Source organism: Thalia democratica, unplaced genomic scaffold (genome assembly GCF_965202585.1).
Source record: "Thalia democratica unplaced genomic scaffold, ktThaDemo2.hap1.1 HAP1_SCAFFOLD_173, whole genome shotgun sequence".
NCBI lineage: Eukaryota > Metazoa > Chordata > Thaliacea > Salpida > Salpidae > Thalia > Thalia democratica.
In genome coordinates this window covers 52,106-68,194 of record NW_028139306.1, presented here as the reverse complement: position 1 = coordinate 68,194, position 16,089 = coordinate 52,106, and the positions used below count along the sequence as shown (strand labels likewise).

At 25.7% G+C, this 16,089-nt stretch overlaps 1 protein-coding gene across 1 annotated transcript; it reads left to right on the top strand.

Moving 5' to 3' along the window:
• Positions 1 to 1,356: 1,356 nt before the first annotated feature.
• On the top strand, positions 1,357 to 15,512 carry LOC145845863 (vacuolar fusion protein MON1 homolog A-like). The gene is made up of 10 exons (XM_082952881.1): positions 1,357 to 1,476; positions 7,407 to 7,636; positions 9,074 to 9,167; positions 9,462 to 9,579; positions 10,237 to 10,411; positions 10,974 to 11,105; positions 11,835 to 11,978; positions 13,154 to 13,268; positions 13,843 to 13,998; positions 15,372 to 15,512. The coding sequence occupies exons 1-10, from the start codon at positions 1,357 to 1,359 to the stop codon at positions 15,510 to 15,512; spliced, it is 1,425 nt and encodes a 474-aa protein (XP_082809007.1).
• Positions 15,513 to 16,089: the final 577 nt, after the last annotated feature.

Sequence of the window (16,089 nt, the reverse complement as noted above, 5' to 3'; positions counted from 1 at the left end):
TAATTGCAATAAACTATAAAAGTGAAAGGCTTTTTGTTAATTTCCATACTACTTTCTAAATATACTTTTTTTTAAAGTCTTTTACGGGTTTGTCGTCTTTTATAATAGATTTGTTTTAGAAATAGAAAATACAAAACACTTAATAACTTTAGGGATACAGTATAGCTATAAACTATGATAACGCGCAAAAAATGTTTTTTCAAAATAAAACAGAAAATGTTCGCTATTTGGTCACCATGATTCCCAAATGTTTACTCGCGTTATAACAATTAAGCTTTTTTTAAGTCGAAAATTGTCAAGCAAGTTTCCTCTAACATTTTAAAATTTCTTTATCAGTTAAGTTGGTAGCGTACAGGCTGCCCCAAATAGTTAAATCTTTGACCCAAACTTTGTTTTTTAATTTTTTATATTTGGAACAGTATTTTCTTTTAATATTCATTTGTCCATTATAATGGATCCATATAAAATATTTTTTTTGTAAAGTTTTTGCTTGTGCTTTATTAGCCCGCAACCAAAAAAAAAAACACTTTAACAGTTGTGACCTAAATAGGCTTTTTTGGTCGATCAATTCTTCTGTTCTGACTATGAAAATATTTTGCCACTGGTTTACATAGTTGCAACAGATTTCTAATTTTTTTTCTAAATTTTCTTAAAATCTTTTAAAATTTTGAATATACACTTTTTTATTTGTTTATAAATCAAAGTAAAATTTAGTCAAAAACTCTTTAAAAAAAATAAATTGACTTGATGCTACTTTAAATGTCTTCTTCACAAAATAAGATTCTAAGAATACAAAAAAAGTTCATTTTATATACCATTTTTTGTATCTTATCGGTTTTTCATTAATTTACATGTTTAAGTTGTTTTAAGTTGTTAAAAAAGTCTTTAAGTGTTGTTGATCAAAACTTCTCAAATAACAGATTTTTTTGTGTTTTAATTGTCAAACTTAGAGTTTTTCAAAGATTATAGGTTGTATAGGAAGCCTGACTGCAGTTTAGCTAATTTTTAAGTAAAAACTTCTTAAATAGGTTTGATCTGATGTATGTAGTTATTTAAATTTTTCAAATAAGCTAAAATTTATTTGTTATCTTAACTTCTTTGAGCTAAAAAAAAAAATGTTTAAAACAAGTTTGAATTCTGAAAAATAACTTATCATCCTTTGTTAACTATGTTCTATCATTTTAATCATGCCTAAATGTACAATCAATAAAGATTTTGATTCACTTTTAGGCTTTGTTTACAACAGAGCTTTTATAACATTTAGGGAGTTTCCCTTTAACAGACTTATTGACTTACACAACTAAACAATTTTAATATCTGGAAATAAACTTTTTGTTAATTTAAAATATTGTAAAAATGGATGAGGCAAGTGAAGTGTTGGAAAAACTTGAAATCACGGACAGCAGTCTGAATGCAGTCAGCAATGATTTTGAAGAAGAAGAAATCCCAGAAAATCTTGAAAATGAATTCAGTGTTGTGAGTTATACTAACTTTGATATTGTTGTATATTTATCAACCATTATAATTGAATTTTGCAGTATTCACTAATAGAGTTTTAAATCATTCATAGTGTTGTGTATGCCATGTTTGTCTTAACTTAAATAGATAATTTAAACATGTATTATTTATGAATCCTTACAAATATAGTTAACAGGGTTTGTGCTTGTCAGGCTAAATCAGTCTTTTTTAATTTAAAGATTTGAGTGTCTCAGTTTTTCTCAGTTCAAATGCTTGAAAGTTGTTGATAAAAGAAAATTGAGAAATATTTTTAAGATCAAATTGAGATGTGAATTTATTTCTAAATAAAGATTTAGTTTTTAAAGACAAAATCAGTCTGTATTTGTAGAAATAAATGCTTAAAACCTTTTGTTGAATCTCTAAAATAGTTTTTAGTATATTGTTATTTTGTTTTGAGTACATTATATATGTCATAGTTATAAAAATTCATAAAAAGATACAGTTTAAATTACTAAAAAACAGTGAATTTTAATACTTTTGTAAGCATTTCATTTTAAATTTTGATAAAATACGACAATGCACTTTGTTTTATTATAAATCTTCTGTTTATAATGTTGTTACTTAGTGCTTAATTAAACTGAACAATTGTGTTTAGTAATATATTAAATTTTTACAATAGTAATAGATTAGATATAACACTAATTTTAAAACTTATCACTGAATTTGTTATGTTAAGGGCATAGGGGTCAATCACCTTTTTCAAAATTTAGTCTTAATTTATTGAGTTGTAACTAAGCTATGAGTTGCTTTTTGCATATTTTAAAGCTCAAAATATTTTTGAGTTAAAAATGGTTGAAGTCGGAGAATACAATAGTACTAATCAAGACTCCCCAATACCTGAAATTACTTCTAAAAGGGATTTTCCTTACTTTGAAAAAATTTCAGGCTAAAGTGGTCTTAGTCAGGGTAAATGATAAAAAAATCGCGCACAAACCCTGAGTTAAGCAAATTCAAATTTGTTGTAGAGAGAAGAGTAAGTCTGATGTTTCTCTACCAAACAAAAAATAGTTTTTTCAAGTTAAGTTTAATTTTAATTTTTTAATATCTGTTCAATTTGACAAGTAATTGTTTTTACCTTTTAATTTAAGGATGTTTATATTTAAGTTTTTTTGAGTACATTTTGTAACATTTAAACTTAAAAGCATTAACACGCAAATTGTTAGAAGGCAATTATTGCAAGGTGGCCACAAAACCTGGAATCTGACAATTTGTGCTAAAAATTTGAAAAAAAACTGCAAATTCCAAAAAAAAACCTGGAACTTAAACAACAACTCCCAAAAAATTGAAAAACCCCTTAAACAATTTTATATGTGGAGCAGTAAAATTTTGATTTGATACAAAAGATCTATCATAGTGTCTTAGACAAGACTTTAAAAGGTATCTCAGGTGTACAACTCAACAACCAAATAGTTTTTTTTTACACCAGCTCTGGAACCAAATCTTTCTAGAGATTTTTTTATTGTACAATCAACATATATTTAAAAATTTTTGTAATCATCAAATAAATATTTTTATTAAAAAACACATTTAAAGTAGCTTTACATTATCTTTCAAATGATTTTATGTTTTCTAACACAGTAATTTTTAAACTCAATTTAAACTAGAAATAGACCCTAAAACATTTGCTTTCAAAAGCCTGGAAGAAATTTTCCAAAAGTGATTGGCCACCCTGTACTTAGTTAGAACAAATACGTTTTTTTTTTTGGTATTTATTTAGGCCATCTTTGTTAAATAAACATATTTGCAAAAGAAAACTTGAAGTTTTATAAAACCTGTGTAGTTTTACAAATTTGTTATTTTCTAAGCTTAATATCATAATACTGAATAGATTCACTTAAATGTCTATTATGGTTACTTCTGTGAAAATTTGTAAATTTAAATATGTGTTAACCACTTGGTTTAATCTAGCCACATGATTTATTAAAGAGTTACTGGATTCTACTGGCCACATGATGTTAACACATTTACAAGTTTTTGAAAACATACACTTAAAGGTTTTAATTACTTGAAAACTCATTTTTTATAGTGTTATAAACTCTGATATCAAGTTTATATGAGTGCAACACATTGAGGCTTCACAGGCTAGTTTGATATTTTTAAATATCAGATGTACTCCGAACAGTTTGTTTTTTTCAAGATTTTTAAAAAGTGTTAGATGACTGAGACTAGTTTAGTGTTTTTTTCAAAAACTCAGACTTTTTTTGTAATATTTCAAATGAGTTTATATTGATTCAGTTTATTTTATAACTTTACTACAAAATGAATTTACTTTTTTACTGTTTTATTTTTGTAATTTTAAAACACTAACTTTAGCTATTAGGTAGTATTTTTGTTAAGCTTGCTTTACCTAAATCTAACAAATTTATTTTTCATAGCCTTATTAAAGCACTAAATCTAAAACGTGTATTTAAACTCATTTAAAACATAAAAAAATACTAACTTTAAAATATAAAAAAAAATATTTTGACAAAATAACTGTTATTTTTTTTCAGTACACTAAAAAGTAACTTTGATATTGTTATACTAGTAATATGGTTACTGAAAAATGTAAAAAAAATGCTTAAGGTATCAAGGAGGAGATAGATTTTTTGTAAAATAGTCTTTTCTTTTGGTCTGTGTGTTCAATAAGGAACCTATTGAGCTCACCAACTTAGTTCCCTTATTTATTAAACTTTTTTTATAATAAGATGAAACCATATAAATATCACATATGAAATGAATAGGCAATTTTTTCTAGTTAATGGGCCAGTTTTATCTGAAAACGTCATTTAAGGGTGCCAACTTACAGAGATTATACTAAAAAAGAAGGCAAAATTGTAATGAAATATTATTCTGAAAGCACTATGTACTAAAGATAAATCAAATTAAAATCACATATTTACATATTTGTAAAAAATGTTCAACTTTGTTTGATTTGCTTAAGTTTTATTCAAGCTCATGGGTTTTTTCCACCCTTACTCTATGGCAGGGGTTGGAAGCCTTTTGTTACTCAAACTTTGTAACCAATTTTCTTATAAAAAATTGCTAGCAGGCCACACTATTTAGTATAAAGTTTAGAGTGCTGAAGTTATTTCAAAATAGCTCTAGTAAATAGTAGAAAAAAAAAAGTATTTTACACCAAAAATATGATAAAATAGCCAATAGTATAACTTTAGTAAGTAGTATTTGTTCAATTAAACTTTTATTACAAAACCTTTAATTAAATTTTTTGTTTTGTAAATATATGTTTTTATCCAAAAAGTATCTCTTGGGGGCATGGCTTGCAAGCTTCAGTTTACAACCCCTGCTCTATGACATCAAAACTTTTTTGTAAATAATTACTGTGTAACTATAAATTACAACAGTTTACTATGAAGTTTTTCAAACTCAAATTGCCTAAGTAATTTTTTAAACATTTAATACTTTTGCTCGAATTTAAGGGCAGATGGGGGGGAGGGGGGTAAATCACCTTTTTTTAAATTAAGTCTTAATTTATTTAGAATTAGTAAAGCTAAAAGTTGCTTTTTACAGATTTTTAAAACTCACAATAACTTTTGAGATATAGCGGGTCAAAGTTGGAGACTACAACAGGTTCCTTATGGTAGGCACAAACTAAAACAGGGAATAACTAGAAATCACAAAAAATCTTTCTTCTACGTTTTTTGAGATAATTACCTCAAGCTTTCAGGATATGTTCCTTGCAATATCTAAAAAGTTCTGTCAGAACATAATTAGAATAATTAAAACAAAAAATTTATGACAAAAAACTAAAAGAAAACTGTTTTTTTGTTTATTTTTTTAATAGTTTTTTTTTTTTTTTAATTTTTTGTGACAAAATTTTTTAAGTGTTGCAAAGAACATTTCCTAAAAGTTTGAGGTATTTATCTCATAAAACATAGGAAAACATAGATTTTTAGTTAGCTAGTCTTTTTTGCTGTTTTAGTTTGCGCCTGCCATAAGGAACCTAGTGTTGCCTCTAACTTTGACCTGTTATCTCAAAAATTATTTCGAAAAAAGCATCTTGTAGCTTAGTGAAAACTATATACAAAAAGATAAATTTGTGAAAAAAGTGATTTAACCTCCCCTATGCCCTTAAAAACCTTAATATTTATTAAGGCCAATTGTCTTATAAGAGTCTTTGAACTGCAATTTATAAGAACTTTCTAAAAGAGTTACAAAAAGATAATTTGGTAATACCATTAAAATTAAGGCCATAGGGGGGGGTCCAACATTTTTTTTTACTAAAATTAACTTTGGCTTTTATATGAAAGCTTAAAGTACAAACTATAAGCCAGTTTTTATAGAATTCAAAAATATCATTTAACTTTTGAGATATTTAACTTTTTGTAAAAATTTTCCAGTATAAACGTATGGACCGCAAATTTTTCAGGGTCAATTTTCTCGGAAATTTTAAAATTAACTAAAAACCTATCTACTCCTTCATTTTTTGACCTAGAGACTTCAAATTTTTCAGGAAATGTTCCTTTTAATATTTTGAAGAATCCTACTGTTGGAATTTTTGAAATTTTAAAAAATAAAAATTTTATCCACAAAAAACTAAAAAAAAGGGTAGTTTTTTGACAATAATTTTTTTTTACTCAAAATTTAAAAAGTTCCTACAATAGATCTCTTTAAAGTTTAATGATACACATTCTGTAAAAATTTGAGAAAGATTACTCAAAAAATGAAGGAGGAGATAGATTTTTAGTGAAATAGTCTTTTTTCGCATTTTTAGTTTTCGCCTTCCATAAGGAACCTGTTTAACGCCCTTTCTTTGATCGCTTATATCTCAAAAATTACTTTGAGTTTTTTTAAGCGGTTAAAAGTGTCTGATAGCTCAGATTAAATTCTACAAAATAAGATCAAGTTGTAAAAAACAAAGTGGACCCCCCCTATGGCCTTAAGTTTTTAGGTCGTAGCAAGTCTCAGTGTTTAATTAAAGCTTATGTTTTTAACTATATATTACCTATATAAGTTAAATAGTTTTTAGGTAAAAGTATAAACTAGAAAAAGTAAATAAGTATATTAAGTCTTTTAAAAGCCTGTTGCAATAAATGTGTATATTTAAGTTTGTCTTTGCATACCACAACAAAATAGAAATAACTAGGCATAATTACGTCAATATGATTCTAATACATTGATGTAAATAATTTTTTTTAAAGTATTACTTTGAGTAGTTTACTAATGTTTTATTAACTTGATCAAGTATACATATTTAGTTTTTCAATTTAAGCTAGGTACATTTTGTTGTTTTTAATGAAAAATTGGCAAAAAGAGAGTCTTTGAAGATAGTTTACAAAATACTTAAAGTAAACTTGTACAGTATTGAGTATCTTTTTGTCAATACTAAAATATTTTTATGTAACTAATCTATTCAAAATTATTAAACATAAAGTTATATAAGTTCTACTTATGTTATTTGTAACTTTCTTTTTGTTTCTAAGAACATGAAAATTCCATGAAAAGCATAGCATATACGAAAACTATTAAACTGGTTATTATTTTAAATCTAAAATTCAATAAAACACTATTTAAAAAAAACATAGTCCAGAGTCATTAAATAAAAATCAATAAAATAAAAATGTAGGTAACTGACTGCAATTTTGATTTGATTTGAAAACTTTGTTTTCTTCAAATTGTCATATAATTAATACTAGAAAAGTAAAGGTTCTTTACGTAGTATTTAGATAGATAATGGTTTGCAGAACCAATGGTTATCAAAATAAATGTTTTTTTTATTCTTCCAGGCAAACGAGGAAAACATGACAGTTAATTAAATTAAAAAAAAAACATTTTTGGAATTTTTTTATAAATAATTGTAGATAAGTAAGCGTTCTTTATGTAGTATTTAGATAATGAATGGTTTGCAGTATTTTTAATTATACTTTTACCTTTTTTTATTCTTCCAGGCAAACGAGAAAGACATGACATCAAACCAGCGGCACCTGACCGAACTGGTCCAAGTTGAGGAAGACGACCACCAGATGTCTCTGTTCAGAAGCAGAAGACACGTGTTTGTACTCACCAGCAACGCGAAACCCGTGTTCTCGTTGCTAGGCGACGCTTACAAGTGGGCCCCGTCCATGGCGGCCGTGGTAGCCCTGCTGGCTTGCTTCAATGACAGAAATGACAATCTGAAGTTAGTTGTTGTTTTAGTTGTAATAGTATTATATATTCAGTATTTTTATAAAATAATTATTTGACTTATTTTATTATTATTCAATTTATTTGTCTTGTCAGGTTTTAGCCTTTTTTTTTCTTATTAACAAATTAACACTTAGTATTTGTCAAGTATGTTTTAATCTTTCATAACGCTTTATCAGCACTTTAAAAAATCTAGTTTTTATAATTTTGATTTTTAAACATTTTTTAAAACTAGCAATTTAAAGTAAGGCAAAATTATATTGTTAATACATTTATCTTTTTTCTAGTTAAAAAGCAGAGTTTTGCAATTTTTTTTTTCATAAGTCCCTCTTTGAAGAAACTAAAAAAGCTACGACCCCCTCTCTCAGAAAAATATGATAAATACGCCTATGACTTATTTTTCTCTTCACTGTTATCTTCAGAATATCTTGTTAGATTTCAAATTATAGCCTCATGTCCCCCCTGTGTCCCTTTACTACTCATAAACCCTTTTAGCACTTTTGTAGCTTATGGGCCCCTAAATTTCTGAAATAGCCTGCATGGGAACTATATGGTCCATTTTGGGGAACTGTGCTTTTGAGCTTGATTTTAATATTTACTTTACTTTCATTTTAGTTTGTATATAAAAGCTGAGTAATGAACTATAACATTACAAAAGTAAATTATATTATTTGGAATTTTTATACAATAAAAGAAAACAACAATTTGAAGTAATGTCATTTGTAGAATAAAAACTTTAATGCTTAACATGCACTTTTGTTTCTCAAGTTTAAAAAATTCTTTTGTTCAATGTCTTACTAATTGTTACTTTGCTTAGGTTTTTTATATTATAATTTGCAATCTTTATGTAATCTTTTAATAAAACAGTATGCAATACACTGAATAAAATAAATGGTCAAATACTTTTCAATTTTTTTCAAGTATTGTAAATGTACTATATTCTAATTTTGAAACCTAAACATTAATTTTAGAAACTAAGTTCTGTTATTAAAACTCTTACTATTAACAACTTGTATGCATGTATTACTTAACTTTTATAAACAGAGAAATTATAACAATTTTTGCCAGTTTATAACTTAAACTTTTAATCTCATGCTAAAAAGTCAACATGAATGTTTTACAAAATCATCTGGTTTGTACCCTGGTGTTTAAGATTAAATTTTTATTTTCGTAAAAGCTAATAGTTGTACTAGTTAACAAACTTTTAAACACTTAGATATTTATTTAAAATTGATTTTTTTCACTGAAAAAAATGAGCAAGCTGTTTTTTGGCAAAAAAGGATTTATAATTTCGAATTTTTCTAACACAATTTTCATTTTGTTTTAATAGAAAAGTAGCTAGTGTTTTTTATGTATTTTTAAAAACCTCCGTTTTTTTTTAATTTGTTTTAAAGTTTATAATGAAATAAGTAAGTGTATTTATATTTAACAGACATATAGTAGCTGGCAGCCACAAGTTCGTGTTCTTGGATAAAAGTCCCCTAATTCTCGTGGCTGTATCAACCGGTTATGAGTCAATTAGACAGGTAGTTTTATTTTTGTAAAACTAAAATATATATGTAAATTGCTTTAACTAGTTCTTATAACTCATTAAAATAACGATGCTTTACTTTAATTTATTTAATATCTAGCTATATTTTGATTATTTATAATAATAATATAGTTTTTTGAAAATATTTGTACTGATGAACGTATATTTAAAGTGCGTTTTTTGTTTATAACCACATATTAACTTAACTTTATTTAAGTATGTGCTAGATATTTTTTCAAATGAATAGCTTGTGTTGTAACTTATTTAATTGTTATACATTTTTACACAGATGAACATATATTTGGAGTACGTTTATGACGCAATAATAAGCATAATAACCGAAACCAGACTGAAAAGTATTTATTCTCAGCAGAAGACGTATGACTTAAGAAGCGGGCAAATCGGAGGTTTTTTTTTTTTTTTTTTTTTATTTAAATAACTATAGGCTATAGTTTGTCATACAAAACTTTCATAACATGTACAAAAGTATAGAAACGCAAAAATCAACATTAAAAAGTGTCCTACTTATATAAACTAATCTTACATTCAACTTATGAAAACAATAAAATTAACTTATGTTTGTTCAATAACATATTATTACACCTGCGTTAATCTAGAAACAACAGGATTCTTACTCATACAATAAAAAAAAAACTAGTTGTATTTAGTTAAAAAAATCATTACAGAAATTCTAAAAGTACTATAGACACTTAGATCTGGACGTAGAACAAATTGCAAGACATAAATTTAAAGAGTAGAGATAGATATTTGTCTAATTTAGAATCGAACAATTAATAATTAAAGTTAATTAAAGACTGTTGTAATAATTTTTTGTTATAAAACTCTTACAAATAAACTAATTCTGATTTCAAATAATACTCAAAAAAATTAAATAAATTTAATAGCTTAAATTCAAATTTATACGTGAAATTTTAACTAAAACTATTCAATTAGTCAAGTGAAAAGAAACATCAAATATTCCTACTAAGATTCTGACATCAAGATTAATTTAGGTTAACAGACTACAATACATCCAAAATAAGACTTGAATTATCTTCAAACAGATTCCGACATCAAGATGATAACGAATTTGTGCGATTCAATGAAGCGTGACGTCACTTATCTGCTCCAATCGCATCGCTGCTTTCCTGTCAACTGTGACGTCAGAAACGAGGTTGGCGCGATACTGCAGTCGGTCAAGAGGGACGAACTGGTGTACGCATTACTTATCAGCAATGGGTCGGTTGATTGTTATTTAAATGTAGGAGATATATGTTAATAAATTTAAATGAATAAAGTACACAGTAAATAGTTTTTTCGTGAATTAAAAAATAAATTCAAAAGTTACCTTTATTTTAATTAGTTGTTGATAAGCAATGAGTCGGTTGCTTTGTGCTGATTGTTTATTAAAAACTATTGTTTTGTTTATTTCATGGCATTTTATGTTTTTCCGTTTAGAAAAGTATCATAAAAGTTTCGTTTCTATTTTTATGTATTACGATTTGAGCTAACTGAATTAAATTTGTCATATCAAACTTCAAAGTTTTAAAAATTAATTATATTACAATTTTTTCAGTTAAAAATCTATCTAGTTTTAGTCAAACCTGGATTTTCTGAAGTGGTTGTAGCTTTTTTAAGATTAAAATTCATTTAAAGTTTTCCAATTTTAGATGAGGTTACACACAGTTTTTTGTGCAACAATTCAAGTCAACAATAATTGTTTATAAAAAAAAGTCATCATCAGTAAAACAACATTTTGTCCTAGTTATATTACGTAGCAACAAGTATTATGACGTCACAGGTGTGTTGTGAGCACGTGCAGAATGAAGGACCAACCACTGCACACGAAAGACGTGCAGATACTGCTGAACTACATTTCCTCAACGACAAGCTTCAATACCGGCGAAACGTGGACCCCAATTTGCTTGCCGCAGTTAGTTTGTTGTAAGGCTGTTTGTAGTTTTTTTTATATATAAAAAGTTTATATATAGTTTTTGTATGATAATCTTTCATTTTATATTATGTTTATCAACCCCAATTTGCCTGCCGCAGTTGGTTATTACATAAATATTGGTGTTTTATTTTTTGTGACTTTTACAAACATTAATTAGTTAATAATCACATTTTTTGTTTAAATATTAAAATAAATAAGCAGTTAATAAACAAACACATCACGTATTGCTCTCGTATGTTGAGAGACTCTTGTTTATTCATATGTCTTCTGTTTGATGATACAATAATTGTTTAGGTACACTTTCAAAATTCAACCGCGTTTAAAATCCACCCGATTTTTTTTCTTTATTAATTTGTTTTATTAAACTTTTGAATTTTTAAATTTATTTTTTATTTATTTTTCACTATCAATGATACCGCTAACCCTTACCCTCGATTGGTAAGCGGTTCTCAAATTTGACTGGGTGGATTTTGAGCATGTCCCAATTTTTTGTTCATTCATAATTTTTATGTCTACTTGGTTATTTGAATATTTTTACAAAAATTTTTGCAATAACTTTATGATAGTTTTTAAGAAAAAGTTTATCTAAATTTTAATTTAAAGACTTGTTTTTTATAAAATCCTGCATTTCTTACATAGATGGTGTAGCTTTAAAATTTGTATATTATAGTTAGCCAAACTTAAAAAACTAATTTCCACTTGTAACAGTTTTCGAAGCGACGGTTTTTTGTACGCTTATGTGAGCTATTTGGACGAAAAATTACAAACTTGCCTCATACTACTGTCTGTTGACAAGGAGCACTTCTACGAATTTCAGCAAGACAAGAAAGTAGTCGTTGAGAAACTCGAAAAGTAGGTTGTATTATGAAGATAACAAAGTTCAGTTATATTAATGGCCATAAGGGGTTCAACATTTTTTCACTATCATTAGCATTGGCCGTTATGTAAAAACTAAGAAATGTAAAAACTAAGAATGTATATTATTGGTATTTTTCACATAAAAACAAAACCTTCTGAGACAGTTGTTATGTAAACGTATAGAGGGGTTATTTTTCGTTGTCATATTTATCAAAAATTTCCTAAAAGTATAATTTTTTTATTTTTTAATCAACTGAATTAAATGTTTTTGGAAACGTTCCTTGCATAATTAGAAAAACTGCTATTGTAACAAATTGAAAAATATGACTATAATAAAATAAAAGTAAATTTTTACTCAGAATTAAAAAAACTACATTTGCAATGTTTATGTTTAAGTTAATTTCAAACTGAGAAATTTTAAGAACAATTGCTTGAAAACTGTAGGTAAAGATAGATATTTGTAAAACAGTGTTTTCTTACCATGTTCCTTCCATAAAAAACCTTTGAGCTCTCTTATATACCCTCTTATCTCAAAACTAATCAGAACTTTAAAAAATGATAAAAAGCAACAGCTAGCTAAAGTGAGTATATTTAAAATAAGATCGACTGTAAAAAGTGTTTATCCCCCTATGGCCTGAAATTCGATACCTAATATATTTTTTTTTAGTTTTGAGAGCTGTAAACCTTGGAAAATATTTTTTTGAAAGTCTAAAAATATTCAAAGTTATTATATCTTAATGCTATGTAAAAAAGTAACAAGATTATTCTTTCAAATAATGGTTAATAAGTTTTTAACTGTATTTCTAAAAATTTGTTTTAATAAGTTAAATCTCGTTATGTTTTAACTGTTTTAAAATTTAATATTTAAGCACAAATGAAAACATACATTATTCAGTTTTAAAGTTCTTGTCTCATTAGACATACGTATTCTATATAATATACTGTTTACAATGTTGTGTTTAAGTTTTTTTAAGTTTAAATTCGTTTGTAAATTAGAAAAATACCTAATAAAATATTTTGCAAATGTATACAAATTAAGTTTTACTTTTTAAAATTAAATTGTCATCTTTTATTTTATTTTTATAATTTATATAAAATTTTTAGTTTAAGTTTAGTATTCAAAGTTTTATTTTGAATCAAATCATACTAATATATATTCTTTTCAACAGAATAAAGTTTATGTCACTTATAAATGACACCATCGTAAACGGATTCTACACAGTCAAGGACTTAAATATTCATAATTTGTTACATTTTATTTACAAAAAGAAAGAATTGAATCAGGTTTGTTTTAATGTTTTATTTCGAAATTTTATGAACTTTTAAATCATGCTTTTTTCTTTATTAACCTTTTAATTCAGACAATATAATAAAAAATAAAGTGTGCCAATTAAAGTTTATCATAAAGTTTTAAGTCACTGAACAAAAAATAAAATAAAATTTTTGATGTATAGACACCCTTGAACACGATGTATTAAAAACGATAAAAAAATATAAACGAAGCACCAAAAATATGTTAAATATTCTGGAATTACTTTAGTTGTTGCAGCTAACTTATTCAGTAATCGTTGAAAATTATCAGTGCTAAGTTTAAAATTCTTTCACTTAATTAAGTAAAAATATAATATTCAATAAAAAAATGGATTTGCTTCTCACACCTCATTGAATGATACATAGGTCAATCTAAAAGATTTTTCAAGTTATTTCCTTTATTTTTATTGTTATCAAATCCCCTTTAGTATAAAGTTGGCAACCACGGTCATTATTTGTCTAAAATAATAATTTGAACTACAAACATTTCTAACGCGTATAATGTTTACAAATGACTATAACAACATTAAGATCCACAATTTTCCAGTTCACGAGTCCCGTGTTCACGGCGCCATACAATGAACCCGAACCACGTGACAGGTTATTAGCCAATTACGAACTGGTACACGGTAAAGTGCACGATGAAAACTGCCCGCTCAAACTGCTGTACAAGGTTGATGGGAAGGAAACTATGCTTGCATGGGTATGTGGATTGTATATGTGTGATTAAAATTTTATAGATTTTTTTGTTGGGTTTAAGATGTTCATTTTTTTTAATAGCTGTTAGTGGAAAACGCTAATTAATATATAAGTGTAACACACTATACTTTGGTGGGTTACACTTGTATATTATAAGATTAAGATTAATATATAACAAAATTGTCAGGTATAATTATGTTGTTTTTTATTTTAAAGCTATGAACATGAAAATAAAAACATGGGTGGGTTGAAAATATATATGTTTTATCAATATATAACTCTTTTTATAGCAGCAGTATAGCTTCTAAAAACTATTTTAAAATAGCAAACTTATTTACAGAGTTCACAATATATTTATACCTCTTTCAATAATTTTCAATAAATAAACAGGAAAGGTCATACAAACTAGCGTTAGTATTTAGTTGAAGTTATTGTTTTATTTGGAATATGAAATTGAACTATTTTGTGCAAAGTCCTTTTTATAAATGTATACTTTCAAAAGCATACTGGCTTATTTATTTAAGGTCCATTAAAGGTATCCAGTATTTTAAGAGCTTTATGTAATTAAACTTTGTTTGCTGGATACATATACATATTATGTTTTTTTCTAAAATACTAACAATTAAAATAATGTTTTACAACTTTTCCTAAACCGGTTTGATATTAATTCCTAGTGTAATAATAACAATATGATTTTAATAATATTCACTATAAACAAAAATAAGTTTTAAGGTATGCTCGGAAAGCTTAATTGCAAATTACTTATTGGTATAAAAATTTATTTTTGAAATTGACAAAGGTTTTAGTAAATTGTATAATAAAATAATTGTTGAAATATAAATTTGTACCTGTATGTATACATAGTTATTGTCATTTACTTAATTAATCTTGATAAATTTGTATTTCAATTCTTTTGAATCTTAAGTTTTCAATATTTTATAAAAAGTAAAAAAACATTTGGTATTGGTTTTTTTTTTATATACAAGCTAATATCAGCTTTTCTTAAATCTTATACAATAAACTGAATATTTGATACAGATTTTGAGCAAAAATTATTAAGTAAAATTTTAGAACACATGTGTTATAGCAACCAAATATGTTATATAAAACTAAATCAAATAAAAATGTTTACTTACAAACACTTCTTTTATAACAGCAAATAACAATATGTGATAAAAGTAAATAAACTTACAATAGCAGTTGTATCAAAACAAGTCAACTTGTAAATAATCTAGGTCATTAAACCAATAACAAGTTTTTGAAAAAAGTTTTAAGTCTTTTTTTTTATAAAAACTTATTTATTGAAAATAAACTTGTAATAGCTAAAAATAGATAATTTTTTTTTAATTCTATAAAAAACTGTCTTTATTTATACAGATAGCAACGAATTTCGAGTTGTATGCCACATTCGGTCCACTAGTTACCAAGCAACAAGTTATCGATTCAATACAGAAAGTTCTTAGTTGGATTGAAATTAATTCAAATAAATTATTCATGCACAAACAGTTTACTTTTTAAACAAATAGTTTTTAATGTCTTGTTTAGATTTTCTTAATTTTTTTTTATGGTTGGTAATATATTTTAAATATAAATATATTTGATAACACTTTGAAATAATTAAAAGAAGAAAGGTTTATTTTAAAATTAAGAAAATTATGTATTTTTTATTTTATTTTCACTATCTCTCCTAAAATTGTTGCAGCTTAGAATATTTTTAACAACTTTTCTTTGTAAAACAAATATTTTAATATTTTAAATCACTGCCATTTTAAATTAAAGCTTTATTTTTAGGTTAGCTGCTTATAGCTAAATTAGTTTTGATTTTCCACAATATTTAACTTATTTTATTTCAGCCCATTTTGTATGCAATTGAATATAGTTTTTTTACTTTTTAAAAACGTATTTTAAAATCAAAACATGCTTTACTGAAAACAACAAATACATTTTATTTTACTTTAGCGGTGCATTTTTAATTTAAGAATATAATAACAATTTTCTGTTAAGTTAAATTAAGTTGTACTTTTTATATTATTTTATTATTTTAATTAGTGATATAAAAATTTTTAGAAATTTCATAGTTTAAAAGTTAGTACTA